This window comes from Triplophysa dalaica, chromosome 9 (genome assembly GCF_015846415.1).
Source record: "Triplophysa dalaica isolate WHDGS20190420 chromosome 9, ASM1584641v1, whole genome shotgun sequence".
Lineage (NCBI taxonomy): Eukaryota > Metazoa > Chordata > Actinopteri > Cypriniformes > Nemacheilidae > Triplophysa > Triplophysa dalaica.
In genome coordinates, this window is record NC_079550.1 from 21756849 (window position 1) to 21775022 (window position 18174).

The 18174-nt window shown below is 37.9% G+C and overlaps 1 protein-coding gene across 2 annotated transcripts in view; it reads right to left on the reverse strand.

Moving 5' to 3' along the window:
• Positions 1–18174, reverse strand: part of dscamb (Down syndrome cell adhesion molecule b) — a 109208-nt gene that overhangs the window by 28855 nt on the left and 62179 nt on the right. For both annotated transcript variants that reach the window (XM_056756345.1, XM_056756346.1), the window contains 8 exons: positions 14525–14671; positions 12594–12872; positions 10235–10510; positions 8798–9094; positions 6436–6708; positions 3783–4061; positions 3586–3705; positions 1–177 (listed from right to left, as the gene is read on the reverse strand). The exon at positions 1–177 is cut by the window's left edge and continues 3 nt beyond it. In XM_056756345.1, coding sequence (XP_056612323.1) covers positions 1–177; positions 3586–3705; positions 3783–4061; positions 6436–6708; positions 8798–9094; positions 10235–10510; positions 12594–12872; positions 14525–14671 — 1848 coding nt within the window. The remainder of the gene's footprint in view (positions 178–3585; positions 3706–3782; positions 4062–6435; positions 6709–8797; positions 9095–10234; positions 10511–12593; positions 12873–14524; positions 14672–18174) is intronic.

Sequence of the window (18174 nt, forward strand, 5' to 3'; positions counted from 1 at the left end):
TGACGGTGAGGTACATGCTCTTGCTGATATCGGCTCCCACGTCATTGCTGACCTTACACAAATAAAACCCAGAATCTTCCTCCAGAACGTGTTTTATGAGCAGAGAGCCCTTCTCCAGGAGCTGGACACGAGACCCAGAATTCAAAGCGATGGGCTGGAATTGAGGTACACCAGCACCTACAAGAAGAAACGGAGAGAAGGCAAGATGTTCAGATCAGCATAAAACAGCAATATATTAACTGTTACTTAAAACGCTGAGTATGAATGCAGATTACTGTGTTTACATTCAATGATTTTTTATTGGATTTATATAGAGCAGGTCTGATGTCTGGATAAGGATTAGAGGATACTGTGGGATTAAATGAATTGAAGTAAACCGTAAAATCACACATGGCAGGCCACCTAATCTGCCGAAGATAGGGTTTGTAAAAATAAAAATTAGCCTGATTCTCATTGCTGGATAAAAGAAAAAGACCACATCCAACAATATCATCTCTGGATGTTATAATCACACTTAAATGTCGGAACTGTTTGTGGATTTTGAGGTGCATCTAAAAGAAAACATGGCGATTATTTGGGTGATACTGATTTTAAATTCCTACATGAAAAATTATATTTTCTATTTATTTATAGGTAGAAACAACAGTTTACATTAATGCATTTGGCAGACGCTTTTATCCAAAACGACATACATTGTATTATGATATACAATTATACTTAGTTATGTACGAACCCCTGGGATCAAACACACAACCTTGCGCGGTCAATGCAATGCTCTTACCACTGAGCTCAAGAAAGTTTTTCAATGAATTTAATTCAAAACCCTTTTCACAAATAAATAAGTTGCTTTAAACAAATTAATATTGCTGAACCAACTTAATAAGCACACACTCAAAAGACATTGTTTAATAAACCTAATTCAATTACGTAATTCGACTTTTCCACAGTTAGTATTGCTCTGTACAACCTACCCGTTGTCATCAATCTGCGTATAAATAACACGCTACTGCACCCAGTGTTGGGTAAGTTACTCTGAAAAGGAACTAATTACTAGTTACAATTACATATTCAATAGTGTAATAAGACTACTGTACAAATTAAGTATTTAATTATTTACTTTCTATATCCTATCAACCTTGGTTACTTAAGTGATTCAAGGATAGAAGTGACGTGGCCCTTTCAATTCATCCAAATAAAACAAAACTACATAAACTATTATTAATAACTGACCAAAGCATTAAAAATGTGAAAATTATACATTAAAGCACAGATTTAAAAGTTTGACTTTGATCTTTGATGTTAATTCCACTATTGCACACACATATATTACACAAAGTAATTAGTTTAATTACATCACAAGTAACTGTAATTAAAATACGAGAGATTAGAATAATCTCTTACTTTACTTTTTCGAGTAAATTACCGTAACTATTTACTTAGTAACTACTTACACCAAACACTGGTTGCAATATCGTGTAATACGTACGCCAAAGTTCAATTGTGTGTGCATGTCACACGCCAATGTTTGCGCGCACCTAGGGGGAGAGCAGCCATTTTTTATATTGTATAAATAATTGACAGGTCCTTCGCAGGAAATTGTTACATCAGCAGCAGCCACATTCATTCTTAACGCACAAACAACGTCAATCCAGCACATAAAATACGTAAGATATAAAAAAACAAAAGTGCAGTAAATATACAGTACAATCATTGCGCATTAAATAGCCTAATAGCAGCAGGCAAGAATGATTTACGATGCCGTTCAGTCCAACATATTGGTGGGATCACTCTACCGCTAAATTTGCTCTGCCTAAATATCTCTAAAGCATGTAATGGGTGCAAGTTATTGTCCATAATAGCATTTATTTTTCTTAAGAATCTTTTTTCCGCAACCTGCTCAACCCAGTCCTGTGGGATTCCAATGATGGAGCTTGCCATTTTAATCAGTTTGTTCAGTCTCTTCCTATCAGATGTACGTGCTCCAGCCCCCAATGCACCTCACCATGAAAGAGAGCACTGGCAACAACAGTCTCCTCAAAGGTGCTCAGTAGAGGTTGACAAATATTAAAATATCGTAACCTTCTCAAAAAGCACAGCCTACTTTGATCTTTTTGTGTGGACAGCTTCCATGTTGATGGACCGGGCCAATGTTTTATTTAACTGTACCCCGGGGTACTTGTCGTTGGAAACCAGGTCCACGTCTGTTTCCAAAATGGAGACTGGACCTAGTCTGCGCCTTCTCTTCCTAAAATCAATGACCATTTTCTTAGTAATTGTTATTGTTGCACCATTCAACAAAGTCCTTAATTGTACTTCTATGTTCCTCCTCATTTCCTGCCCTGATGTATCCCACAAAAGCTGAATCATCCAAATATTTCTGAAGAAAACAAGTGTCCGAGTTTCCTTGAAAACCAGATGTATACATACTAAACAGGAAAGGAGACAGACGGTACTACTACACAAAACAGTCTCTGAAACACATTGCTTATCATATGCACACAAAAATATGCATATTGTATGTACGCACAAATAAAATTTGGCGTAAGTACAGTATTACACAGTATTGCAACAGTGTGTGTTATTTATGTGCAATTGATGAGAATGGGTTCATACAACACATGTTTGATCGCTTAGTATGTAACCGAAATTAAATAAATTAAGTAAAAAATAAAAATAAATTTCATTTACTCAAAGGGGTATCAATGTGTGATCAGCAAGACCATTTTGTGCTTGATTGCCACCAAGTCGTATTTTACTCTAACTTCAGCAGCAGTTTTTAACACGGCGTGTCCAATAAAACAAAGTGAGCCCAATACGCCGGCCGTTTTGTGCGTCGATGTGCACACTCACATTAGCGCCCTTGGTTTAATAACAAAGCGATAAATATTGTTGATAAACGCGTGCGATTATCATCTCGGTGTGAACAAGCCGGTCTCATGCCAAACATTCCAGCCTACGAAATACTTTTATTACTGTAGTTGCCTCTACAAATTAAGATATACTAGTACTTCAGCATTAATTCACTTTTTATACCTCATCTCATCTGAGAACATCTCAGTCTAAAAAGGGACTAGAGGCTAGCATTTCTTTTCCCAGAATTGCTAACTCTCGTCTCTTTGATCCAAGTCCTGCTGAACTTTAGTTGTGTATGTGGATTTCCATTTGCGAGCTTTCATCTACAACGCATAACACGGCTTCAAACGCTTCAGAATGAACCAAGTTACCTGTTAGCATTCTAAACCAGTAATCCAACTTCTTTGACCTTGACGAAAACTACCCGTTCACATTATCCCTAAACTGCCTTTCTAACAAAGCCACATGTCTACACCAAATATGGTGTCCAAAAATTACATGACGTTGGTTGTCTTTTCAAATCACATGACAAAATATTTAATGCCAAAAAGTGGTGTTCTTCCTCTCTAGTATGTTGATTCAAAAGACATTACACTAAAGATGCTCATGAATGACATAAATTAGAATGACATTTCAGGTTCCTCGTGCTGTTTTTGGTTTCTGGTCTACAGAAGTTATTTATTCCACATATCTACAGAATATCCCACAATACATTTGTATACCCTTGTGTACCTTTTGAGTGGTTCCACACTATAGTTGGGATTGGGTTTCCCTTAGCTGAACAATTCAGAATCACCGATTTCCCATATATACCATCCTGGTCTCTTGGCTGCACTTCAAAATGGGGTGGAACTGGAAGGTAAAGAACATTACTATTAAAAACATGTTACAATCAAAGAATATTTTAAAGTAAAGGTTTGATCTCCAACCTTTAACAATGAGCTGGATACTATGCTCGACGGCAGCCGCTTCATTTCGGGCGATGCAGGTGTAACTGCCGTTATGAATTTCGGACAGGTTTGATATGCGCAATGAGCTCGTGAAGTCGATGTTGTCGATGGTGACGCCTAGGCTGGCATTGATTGGCCGTCCGTCTTTGTGCCAGGTGATAGACATGGGCAGATCTCCGGATATGACCACACAAGGGATAAAGACACGCTGGCCGATAGATGCGCTCTGAGAATCTGAATGTTGGATCAGAGGGGGCACTAAAGGACAGAAAGAACAGAGAAAAAGATACAGTCAGACACATTATAAATAAATATGTATATATTGTAATTGTCCATAGTTATATAGTTGGCCATTGTTTAAATGGATTAACAACGTGATGATAATTTTGACTTTTGATTCAACTGAGATTGCTACAGGCTATAGGCTATGCATTAAATAGCCCATCTACTCACCAAATCTTAAATATCTTAAGTCATTTTGTGAAGAAACGATGAACTTTAGTGCAAGATGTAAGGTTAGTGTCATGCACACTATGAAGTAGTAGACAGACCATATGTAATCACACATGTACAATTCTGTGTCATTTGCCATAATGAGGCTCCATTCTTGAGTAACAAGATATTAGGGCTCCAAATGTACAGATTTAACGGGCATAATGGGAACTAATGAGAGAAGAAACCGAGGAAAGAACGACAAAATGCAGAAGACTATTAAAAGGTTCTTTCGTCTCTTAGTAAATTGGGCATAATGTGATCTCCAGGGACTTCGCAAGCTGGTGCTAGTCAGACTGTCGCGTTCGAGAATCAATGAGTTAAAATAACATTGAAATAAAGCAGCACTCCAGCGCTTATTTAATTCACAACAAAATGGAGATAATGGACTCTAGGGATTCCCTTCGCACGCCTCAGAATTTTAAGCATGAATGAAGCAAATTAGCTAACTCAATAGCTTTTTGATGACTCTCAACTCACAAAAACACAAGCTTCCTTGATTATTACATAAGAACGGGATGAAATACTTGGCATTTAACCCAGGGACTATGTTGACTTTGCTAAAATACATTTCCGGTTTTCTGGTTTATTTTCATTTGTGCCAAATGTGTAGTATGGGAGGTAATATTATGTTGGCATGCTGAAATGATCTCGATTGATTCAAGTTAGCGTCTTTGCCTTTAATTGGGAGGTTGAATTTGGACCACTGACATGTCCTGCTGTGTTCAAAACGATTTAAAAAACCTATTTGCGATTTCTATTATAGACCTTAAATGAAGTGTGTACACTGAATATTTTAACTTTTTTAAATGCTTTTTCCACACCGCGGGACTGTTTTAATCATAAAAATGTTGAATAAAAGAAATGATGAGGTTACATGACCCATACATTTTTAGGTATTCATTCACATCAATCGGGGAGTTGCACTGTATATTGGTATTGACAATAGCTGTGATATGGCCAACTGTGATTATTGATATAGTGTTAAAATAATTCTGTGCCAGTATCTGTTGGACACATGAGGCTTTTTTAACCTGGTCACTTCATGCATTTTCTCTGATGGGATAGCTATCTGATCATTAAAGACCAGGTGTAAATGCCCTCGGACTTAAATCTGGGTAACTCAAACCACTTCAGGTGGCGATCTGAGACGCATTCCAGACATGTTATACAGACGTCTCGGTGGAGATCCATTTACTTTTGCTGAAATCTCGTCACCCTGGAGAATGTGGCTCGTGGTTGCTTGGCAACGGCAGACGTCACGAAAGCGCAAGATCCCGAGCGCTCTGGAACGAACGAGAAAGCATCCGATCCGCATTTTCCAAACCATTTTACAGACGCGAATGCCTTCGTTAAACCAAATAAAGCAAAATGAAAGTCCCAGCTCTTTAAGTTCGAAGGATATAAGGAATTTTCATTTTGCGCAGGACAAGAGGAATGGTTTTTATATCCGTTTGTTCTAAATGCATTTATGTGGCCAAGTGTAAATTGAAAAGTTTTAACCAATCGGATATGGAGAGATTTTAGTCTCATTAGTTATTTGCGCGTAAAACACGATGTACACTTGCGTAGCCAGTTTCACGTGCATAAAACCTAATTCACGTGCACAAGTATATATATATAAACATTTAAAAAAAATGTTATGTGTGTAAAATAAAGTTATGTTTGTATAAAATAAAATACATTTCACAGATGTGTAAACTGTGCAAAAATATTTTGATTGGCTAAAAAGGATATAATTTAATTTTACGCAAGTGAACTGTTTTTTGTGAATATACATACTATATATATACTTTGTGCACGTGAATAAGGATTTATAAGTGTAAACTGGCTACATCATGTTTCATGCATAAATAATTACTGATAATAAATTAACTTCATAGTCGGATAGCAATCCGATCAGAGCTTTTTATTGAACGCGATTTCTTAAAAATTCTTCTGGCCACGATAACTGTGTAATGAAGATAAAATATTGTGCCAGGCCTTATATAAACAAAATTTTGAATAATTTTAAACCAAAAACAAAACAGGATCCCTAAGAGCAACTCGAACAGGTTCTAGTGTATTATTCACAGGAGTGAATAATACTATTGTGGTAGTCTGAAAAGGATTTTTATCTTAGTACACAGCGGTCACATACCTTTCACTGTCACATGGACACTCCTGTGAATTTGTTTATGTGGATCCACCAGCACATAGCACGTGTACTCTCCTTCGTCAGAGTTCTGTACATTTGATAGCTTCAGCGTGCCGTTATTCTCGAAGGCACGTTGGCGATGGTTAAACGGGAGCAGATTGGAATCTTTATACCACTTAATAGAGTAGTAAGGGTAACCGATGACACGACAGTGAATGTACGTGTCTCTCCCAGCAATGGCAGTGACATTTTTCATTGGTCGAATACTGGCAGGACCTGTAATGAGAAATAGAGGTCAATATACAAAACCATCTCAAGTCAAGTCTATGAGGTGATGTATCCTATGTACTTCAGCTTTATGCTACATACTTAGCGACTTTGCAACAACTCTATCGCGAAACATGTTCAACCCCGAAAGCACAAAAAACACCATGGTTTCATAGGTGGCAAGATGTTGCTCCACTTTTCCAATGAAAGGACTACACAAGCGAGAAGAAAAGAAGGGGTTCTATGATCAATCCTCAACATTGGAAGCCTATAAAACGCGCCTTCATTTGGCTTAAAAAGCTACATGAACCACAATCAAGGAGTTTAGTAGCTAAACAACTCATGCAATATTGCTGCACGTGGTGCATTATTGAACATCCATTGTATCCAAATATATGTGGCATCTGCATGTAAGATGAAGGTCTGAACGGCCCCATATGGGCAAACACCACGAGGATGCTTCCACAGAAATTGTCATGCAATCCATCATTTTTGCTGAAAACTTTCTCATCAGACTTTGTCTATAAGAGATTGCCAGCATTCCTCCCCCACCGCTGCAGATAAGGGGAACTGTATGGCCTCATGTCCAGTAAGGGCTTTAATGATTTATGTGGAGCAGACTCGTACACCTAGTTGCACAGACTAACCTTTTGTGCATTTTGGAAAGAAAGTAATATGCAGGCCTCGATTCAAACAACATCCTCCAAACAAACACAGTAGACGATTCTGCCAGACTGCGAGACCACACATCAGCCGACTGAAGCAACAATTCCACAAGATTTCACATTTCCTCACGTGATAAACATGACTTCAGAAAACAAACTTATAGACTGTTTCATCCTAACAACATAAACGAACATTACTGCGCATTCACACTTTTGTGATCCCAACTGAACTTCCTGTACACATTCACAAACAATAGAGCGCCTGTAGATTATTTCTGACAACAATCTAAAGAAACTGAGCTAAACTAGTCACTCCAATATTTTGACTTTAGACTGCGATACCAAGCTCAACCACTAGATGTCAATGTACCTCACGCTTTCTATAAATGCGACCGAACTACAGGACCCACTCAACAAATCATTTATGTAACAAAATGACCATACAACACAATTCAACAAATTGATATTATTATTTACATTTACATTTAGGCATTTGGCAGACGCTTTTATCCAAAGCGACTTCCATTGCTTTATCCTATACATTTTACATAGGTATTTGCAATCCCCTGGGATCAAACCCACAACCTTGCGTCTTTAACGCAATGCTCTTACCACTGAGCTACAGGAAAGCAATGCAATCAAATAATTTATAAATTAATATTTACATAAATTAAATCAAATATAAATAGCTATATTATTAGACACTAGCCAAACAAAAATCGGAAGATAACAGATGCCCATGCACGTGCACATCTGATGAATCGGTCTATATGGAGGAAAATAAGCGTCGTCAGATGGCTCTCCTGGCAGAAAAAGAGAAAAAGTCGATCAATAGTCCATTTTCGTGACATCTTTGTATAGCTGCCATGTTTCAGCTATAAAAGCACACAACATCCAGTTGGTGAAGCTTGCTCACTACATCGGCTATTGCAGGTATGCCGTCAAAGGCAGTCGTAAATATCAAACGTGTTTAGGGTCGAAGAGGTTCTGACTGGGTCAGAAGCAGTAAAATGATCGCAATGAAACCTCATAATCGAGGATTTTTTGGACGAAAAGTCGTTTGCCTTGAATCAAGTCACAAACCTGATTAGTTGGTTACGTTAAAGTCACTTTAACGTTCATCTGAACCACTTGACTTTGGGATACGACTGTATGAGCTCTACTGCTTTCATACATTTCTCCTTCCACCAGCAGTCAAGTAACAATATAATATAACTGATAATAAATCACTTAAAGTAAATTAAGCTATGGATCGCCAACTTTTAAGCCTCAACAACCTAACATGGCAAAATCAATTCCTCAGCCAAACTACAATCTGAAATTTCCGAATAAACACATCTAACAAAAACTAAAATCAGAATACACACAGTAAAGTTTGTAAGTGGTAATAATGTGGTGCGGGTATGTTTTTGAGGAGCTGATCTGACAAGCACCTCTTACGTTTATTCGAGCCTGGTAGGAGACCGATCCGGCCGAATTGTTGCAGGTGCAGCGGTAGACGCCACCATCGGTGACCTGCGTGTGGGACACATTCAGGTAGCTGAGCACATTCCCTTCTGTGGTGACGACCCGATCCATGCGATGGCTGCTGTCCTTGATGACGGGGTCATCGTCGAGGGTCCAGGTGACGGTGGGGAGGGGCGTTCCTTTCACGTGACAAACCAGCGAGATGGGCTCGTTCGGGCTCACTACCTTCTCGCTGAATGCGGAGAGGATCTTTGGCGTCCCGTCTGAAGAAATGAAATGTGTTTTGTACATCAAAAGATACACTTTTATTTTAAAATGAAAACTTTGAACTGCTTCTTATTTCTGTAAGGACTAAGTATATACATCGATGTGCTTTATTTCTTCTTAGTATGGCAGTTGACAAAAAACTGTTTTGTTTTCAGGCCTAGTGCCGTGAAAATCTTTGCTCCTTGATAATCCCCCCATTTTTAAGTATTATAGATGATCAATATCCTCTTTATAAAGTACTGTTGTGATGGAGACAGTTGCCCCAGCAACCAGGCTCGTGTAACAAATATTTTCGGCTGTGAGTACAATGATACTGATCTAATTTCATCAGAGCTTTAAAGAGGACACCGATCACACTGAACACACTGAGAGAGAGAGAGAGAGAGAGAGAGGGAGAGAGAGAGAAAGATAGATAGATAGATAGACAGACAGACAGACAGACAGACAGACAGACAGACAGACAGACAGACAGACAGACGGACGGACGGACGGATGGATATAGATAGATAGATAGATAGATAGATAGATAGATAGATAGATAGATAGATAGATAGAATGATAGATAGATAGATAGATAGATAGATAGATAGATAGATAGATAGATAGATAGATAGATAGATAGATAGATAGATAGATAGATAGATAGATGACAGATGACTGGATGATAGACTGATGGATTGATGGATGGGTGAATAGATATATAGATGACAGATGACTGGATGGTTGGATTGATGGATGGATGGATGGATTGATGGACGGATGAATAGATAGATGAAAGATGACTGGATGATAGACTGATGGATGGATGGATGGATGGATGGATGGATGGGTGAATAGATAGATAGATAATAGGTGGGTGGGTGGGTGAAGGGATGAATGATAGTTTGATGGATGGATGGATGGATAGATAGATAGATAGATAGATAGATAGATAGATAGATAGATAGATAGATAGATAGATAGATAAAAAGATAGAATAACAAATAATGTTACGGTAATGCAAGTTGTCTCCATACTCGCCAAGGCAATTTTCTGGTAATAAACATTTCTAACCAATTTTGAAAATATACTTTGAATTATTTTACTAAATGAAATGATTTTTTATTAGAAATATAAATATAATAAACTGGACTCACCCTCTAAAATGACCTGAACTAAATCTTGGGTGGACATCTTGCCATTTCGGGCGAAACACTGATACGCTCCTCCATCACTCTTGGCCATTCCTTCCATCACCAGGTTTTCGTTGTTGATGCCCGTGATGCGCACGTTTATACCGGAATAAATCTTCTCACCGTTCCTGTACCAGGCGATTTCATACTCATCAGAGCCAGTTACACTGCAGAACAGAGACACTTGGCTACCCACGCTGCCTCTCACTTTTCTTGGGCTTACCACCGCTTTCAGAGGCTCTAGAAGAGAAAAAAACACACAAAGATTCACCATTTAAGTCCCTGTGAGTGAACCGGAAGTTGTGACTGTTTTACTTCCGTATTCTGACACATTTCTGAGTGAAATGGAATTTCAAAAGTGAAAATTTTTTGGGTGTGGCCTGCATTTTTCACTACAAATTGATTGGATGTGTAAAAACAGCTCTTGCATATTGAAACGGAACTGGCAGTATACTGACAGTAGAAGGGGAGGAGTTAACAGATGCTCCGCCCAAGCCGTCTAATTTACATAATTTCAGATGGATCGTTATTTCAGGGGACGGAAGTGCATTTTCAGATTTTAATTGAAGATTATGAGGGTACATGAATTTTAAAAAGAGAATGACCCACATTGAAAAACTATTTACTATAAACCATGTAATATTTCATGAAAAAATTATAAATATAATTTTTTTATTTCACTGGGACTTTTTAAGAAAAATGAAGGCTAGAAGGTTAGAAGGCTCATAGAAACTTTGAGTGGATTTCACCCTAAAACATATACAGATCTTTCATTGTTATTCTTTTATCTAGCAGTTTCGTATTTATAAACTCTAAATACCAGAATTTAAGGACTGTATATTTTCACTTTATATCCAAGAACAGTGTGTGACCATCTCTTTCTGAAACATCCATACATGGAGCTGATAATGCCATTTTTATATATATATATATATATCAAAAATATTCATTCAAATACACCTGAGTCGCCAAATCACACACACCATTGCTCAGTCAAAAAAACAAAATAAAAAATGGATGGTGCACACAAATGGTCTTCTTTTTAGTCCTGATGTCAGAAATGAAGTATTTGGGAAAGGGAAAAAGCTCAAAATTAAGGCCCTCAAGCAAACTAATAACAGAATCGTCAATTTTGCTTTCATCTTTTAAGCTAAACTCATCAATGGAAACCTATGAAAAATTTAGTTTTCCATGATAGCATTGTTTACCCTCTCCATTGGACTTGCAAGAGACCTCTTTCTTTTAAAAACCTGCAAAGCCAACAGCAACATTGCTATTTTATTTGACTACATATTTATTATGAAGTCAGACATATAAAAATAGACATTTTCCACATAAAGAAATAGACATTTTCCACCTGTTGCGTAACCTGACATGTCAAGCTGTTCCGAAAGTATCTTGGCCGACATTCAGAAAAGTCGTTGTCACTGTGTGTTTTACATTTTTATCAAATTTTTTTTGTGCTGTAAGCTATTTGAAATCATTTCTCTAAATGGTTTAATTGTGAAAATCAGTATTGTAGATTGAAACAGAAAATGCATAAGGCACATAAACAACAGGTCATGTTAATAATGTTACAGCCATGAGCACATTAACAATAAACACAAACTTCCAATCTGTATACAATAAATAAAAACTTCCTTATTCAGCAATTTACTGAACTAATAATATACTAATATATACTGTATGCTTTGTGGACAACATAATCGCAAAATGCACCAAAGCTAGCTATAAATTTCAAAATGGCGGGCAAGTCAAGATGAAACATTAATATTACACATCTTAAAGGAGTAGGTCACCAAAAAAGCAATTCTTGTTTTTAAATGTCAATGTAAATTCACCATCATGCCAAACACACATTATTAAGGGGGTTAATACGTACATGGCTTATGTAGCGAAAATATATGTTTGTGAGTAAAAAATGATTAATATTTAGAGCTTATTCAGTCAAGTTTGGATGTAAACTTCACAAAATGGCCGCAGACAAGCCCCTTCACAAATCTGAGCTTTTGAATCTCATTGGTCCTTGTGGTCACACGACAAGCGACCACCAATAAGATTTAAAATCTGAGATTTGTGAAGAGATTGTGTGAGTGCAGTGATGTTTTATGTTTACATCTACACATGGCACAAAATGGCAGTAAAATGCTAAAAAGAGCATTAGATTTTGATTATTGTTACTTAGGCTATAATAGTGTTTGGCTGAGGAAAGGATGTTATTTGACAAGAAAAACTACCAATTTTGGTTGATCAATTCCTTTAAAGCTGCAATCTGGAAAACCTTGGATAACATTGTCGATGGAAATTGAATGTTAAAACTTACGTTTGACCACCAATCGTCCGACTACTTTGGCATTGCCGAAGCTGTTCCACACCTCACACGCATAACTGCCTGCATCACTGGGGCGAGTGGCCTCGATAAGAAGGCCCAACACACTCTGGTGGTAGCGACTGTCTGATTCTAAGGGGCTGTTGTCCCTCAGCCAGCGGTACCTGGGCGGGGGGTGACCGGATGCTTTACAAGGGAGGTCCACACGATGACCCACCATAACCTCCCTGCGTTCGAACCCATCCAGAGTGGCGGGAGCAGAGTCCACAGGTTCTGAAAGAGAGTGAGGAAAATCATTCATATACATATATAGTGATGCTGATGTTACCAAATTACCCCTGAGGGATCAATTAGAGATGTAGTTCACCCAAAAATGAAAATTCTGTCACCATTTACTCACCCTCAGGTTGTTCCAAACCTGCATAAATGTCTTTGTTCTGATATACACAAAGGAAGATATTTGGAAGAATGTCAGTAACCAAACAGATCTTATCCCCATTGACTGTCAAAGTAAGGAAAATAAATACTATGGAAGTCAATGGGAGATGAGATCTGTTTGGTCAGTGACATTCTTCCAAATATCCTCTTTTGTGTTAAATGGGATGTGCAACGGTGTTTCATGTATTCATGCTTGACATGGTCAACTTGTCAAAAAACTAGTTGAACATATTACGTAGTATTTATTTTAAATTAATTGTGTAATAATGCAAAAATACAATAATACCTGTTTTCAGCAGGTATTAATCAGATCTGGGTCTGGGGGACTAGGGGGCATGCACCCCCCACAGATTTTTCAACAACAAAAATAAGTAATTCAATTAGAAAATAATTTGAAATTAAATATTTTTTATTTGGAAAAGCTATTAAATTATGATCAATCAATCTAATCATACAAATTATGCTTGTATGAACTATGATTAAAATAAACCAGAATATATGATTGCCCATCAGTCAAGCCAGCCTATTACCGGGCCCGGTATTAATCCTTATTAATGTTTGTTAATGTCAATTCATGTAAGTTCATTGTGCAATATCTAATGCTGTTATTAATAATTAAGATTAATAAGATGAATTAATGGTGTAGAGGTATTGCTCATAGTTTTTTATGTTAGCTAGTGAATTAACTATTTGTTAACAAATACAACCTTTTTTGTAAAGTGTCCATTAGAAAGCGTTTTATATTTTTTACTGCCGAAATCTCCCATGTCCCGAAAAGTAATATCCTAAACTGATTCCTAACCAATGTTTTCTGATAGGCTGTAATTGTGCCGCTTTATGCAGCATTTCCATTTTCAGCATGAAGAAACCGGAAACTTGACCTTGTAATGGGGAGCAGAGTGTGGGCAAAACATGACTCAATCTGAAGATATTCTTCCACCTTTTTCGAATCTTCTTAAAAAATAAAAAAGATGTGATCTGTGGTTGCAATGATTTTATGCTATTTTGTTCTTTCAGCCTTGATTTCTGAGCAGCAGCCAAATTAGATTTTATTAGAGAAAAGGTCAATACTTCAGATGAAATACAGCAACAGCCCATGATGCAAAACAGCTGGTCATCTAGCACTTGAGTATATCGCTACGCTAGACCGAGCATTTAAACAGACCATTTAAAACAGCAACCTAAACTGCATTCAAGCTATTTAAACATGGAATCGAACCATACTAATGCAATGCTCTAGCAACTGAGCCACAGTAAACAGAAAATCTGTTAACTGTCTTTCCTGACGGATATGGCGTAAACATAAATATGAAAAAAACATGACATTTTATATTTCTCACAAACATTTGAGATAAATGTTTACATCGGATAGATTTGCATGCCAACACAATCTCAATAAGATGTGTGCTACCTTGGGATTCATCTAAAGATTTGAAAGTAAAAAGGGGCGAGGACTGGGCCTTGACATCTACATGCTGGCTTCATACCTGATAAAAGTAGCCGGGCACTGTTGCTCTGTCTGGTCTCCCCTGTATATCGATGCCGCGTTGTACAGCGATAAATATTCACCGCGTCCTCTGACTGCACATCCAGAATATACAAGGTCCCCGTGGATGTAATGAGATATCTTGATCCTGAGAAAGAAAAACATAACAAACTTACACTCCTATCCACAATTAACTCCATTACAATATTGTGTGCCATTTCATTAAATGTACCATATAAAAACACATGTAAAACATCTATTTCTTTCGTAAGATGCGAGAATCCACATGTGATGTCTCTTTGAAGCCTGCGCTAGCAGAACTGAGGGAACGGAGTATTGAACTATTGGACGTGACTGTTTTGCAAGTGAGCCGATCGCTCAGTCAGCCGCCCCGAGCTTGAAACAGAAAGAGTGTTTTATCCGCAGCCATTCTTACAGTTCACACCAACACAAACCAGAGAAACGTTACAATTACGAGTATAAGTTCCTGCGGTCTTGTTCATTTATTCTTTTCCGGATCGCATCGCTTACAGTAAAACGAGCGCGTATAAATGAAATGAAATGATTTTGATGTAGATGAGAAATGGATCTTGTGGTGCACAGGGTTGAGGAGAGAGAGAAAACAGTATGAAAGTCTGCAGTTTTTGCGAGCATTGACCTAGTTAGAAATGAGAGTCCAGGATTTGATACCCCAGAGGGGGTTATAGCTCCTAGTTTACATGCAGTCGTGTGAGACCTGCTACCAGCAATGCAAATAGAAAATGCATCTGTATGCTGTTGTTCTGAAAAGGTTCAAATAGAAGGACTCGCAAAGCGAACCGTGTTGTGGAATTTGGCAATTAAAAGGAGGATCCTTGGACTATCATTTAGTTACATAATCAAGATACTTGTGTTACGGTCTGATATATATCTTTTCCTTTATGTAACCAAAATTTTAATCATTCCAGATGATTTAGGTGACATTTAAGTGCATTAAACAAGCCTTCACCGGATTTTGGCTTTTTGGTATGTGGTACTCAAGTGAATATCTCATTTCCTAATTGAGAGTATCTCATAAATTGACCGATGCCAAAATGTACTTTTTTCATTAATAGTAGTGGTCAAAAGTGGTGTAGGCTCGAAAATGACGTTTTCACCCTTTCCTCAAAGGGACGCTCGGCCAAAAATGTGAAAGAACGCATGCAAGCTTTCTGAGTTATGGTCCAGGAGAACGTCAAAATCAAGAGTGTGTCAAGAAAATATTAAATAATTTATCAATTCAAAATATTAAATAATTTATAAATTCAATGTTTGCTTTTTGTTTAACGATGCATTTTTTTGCATATTCTAAAAAATAAAGTTTTGTAAAATTAGAAGCAAGCATTGTATAATTTTCTCCAGACATCACTTCTGTATATTAGAAATGTTTTGATTCAAAACCGACTAACAGTAAAAAGCCATTGAGGCTAGGAATTAGCTACTAATCCAAATGTGGACCTAAAGCGAAGCTCAGGATTGACCATTTAACAACATATTTAACCGTGATGTCTACTGCCGATGCTCCACGTGGGTGACAGAAGGCTGGACAACATGTTCCCGGCTAATCAATGTTAAATCCAGCCTCCAGACTGCCTGTTCCTCAAGGGATGAGAACACTAATCAGGATGATTAAGGTCAGAGTTCCTGGTTAACCCTGGACTTAGATTTCTCAACCAGTTCACAACATCCTCATGACACCCAGGACACGCAAGAACATGCTCGTGATATATCAAATGTGATGAAAATCCAGTGTCACATTCAATGAATAACCTACAGTCTGTCAATCTGTTATGTTGCATGTACGGGTATAATAAAATACTGCATGAATTTTTTTTTTCACCAATATTTATTTTTAGTAAAACCATAACAACTGCAAATGAACCATGGTTTTACTACAGTAACCAGTAAAACAAGGGTTCAATGTTTCCTTAATGCAGAATACCATCTATATATTTTAATAAACATTGTGCTCTATCACAGTTGGTATACCATATTTTTCTTTCAGCCAGTCTCTCTCATCTTCCCATCCTTTGTCTCTCATCCTTTGCTCTTTATCCAGTACCCCTCTCCGATTCTTAGCATGAATAATTCATTTACAGCGCAGCCCCAGTAGTGCTGCAAGACACAATAACCTTTTCCATTTCACAGCCCTGTCCAAGATTTTATCAGAAATGACATTGAAAAACGTCCAAGACATTCTGCGAGTATAAATGAAGCAAACGTTCATGAAGTCGGAACAGACTGATGAAACTTATTGGCCCTACGCATGACTCCATTTCATGACTCTACCATTTGGGTTGCGTTTGTGCCGTGTCGTTCAACCAAACGGGCAGGCTCTCATATTTCCTCCATAAATTATACATTTTGTTGCAAAGCATGCAAAAATGGCCAGGAGCCGCAGAAATGGTTCATCTATATTTAAAAAGGATAAATACATTGTGCATGATTTGCCATATAAAATAATCATGCATGTTGAGTGAGGCTGATACTGTGTTCTCTCTGCATGACTGACTGAGGAAATGTACCCCTTTTCCTTTCTTAATAAATGTCATCAGAAGTAAAAACAATGTTCGTCCATGTAATCTTTCTTCAAAATGCATTGGCTTTTATCTCCTCAACTGTCCTCTTTTTTGGATAACGACACCGAGTCGCACAGACCGCCACTCAGTTGGTACTGTAAACTTTAGTTTGGCTTATGATAACATGTTGGATGCATGATAATGTGTATTTCGTAATGCCAAAATTGCAAAGCTATTAATCAAAAACTTTTGATAATGGTCTCCCTATAGTGTTGCAAATATTTATTTTAGTGGTGGGCATAGATTAATATTTTTTAATCTAGATTAATCTAGATTCATTTTGGAACGCTTTTATCCAAAGCGACTTACAAAGAGTTAGGGAGCAACAAGCGATATGTCATACAGGAGCCATAATACATTAGGTGCCAATACAAAGTTACTGGTTTCAACTAAAGCTAGACCACTACCTGTTGAAAGTTTTTTTTTAAACCAACTGTATGTAAAGCAATTCCGTACAGTAAACCAATTCCGCATTGCACAATGTGCAAACAACCTCAGTCTTGTAGAGGTTTCTATTGGGAAGCTTCTTAAAAATACATTTTCCCTGAAGCAAACCCGGCGGCTTCATAGATGCATCCATGTTAGCACGTCACGTTTGATGTGGTCATTTCACAGCAACGTTATGTTGTGTTCAGACCAAACACTAATGGCCTCAAAGACGCGATAGACCTACTTGCTGCGCGAATCGCGCGAATGAAGCCCTGGTTATGAGATGATGAGGCGGCGCGAATGACGCGAATAAAGCCCTGGTTATGAGATGATGAGGCGGCGGGAATCGCGCGAATGAAGCCCTGGTTATGAGATGAGGAGGCGGCGGGAATCCTGCGAATGAAGCCTTGGTTATGAGATGACGAGGTGGCGCGAATCACGCGAATCCCGCGAGTTGAAAAATCTCGTTCTCGCCCCGTACAGTGCAGTTAAGCTGGTATACATCCGCGCTAAAATATCAAGCTGAAAGTCATCATAGCTTGCGTAGTATAGACCCAGCTCCCGACCCAGCTCCCGACCCAGCTCCCAACCCAACTTTGAGAATAGATTAACGGCGACATTTTTT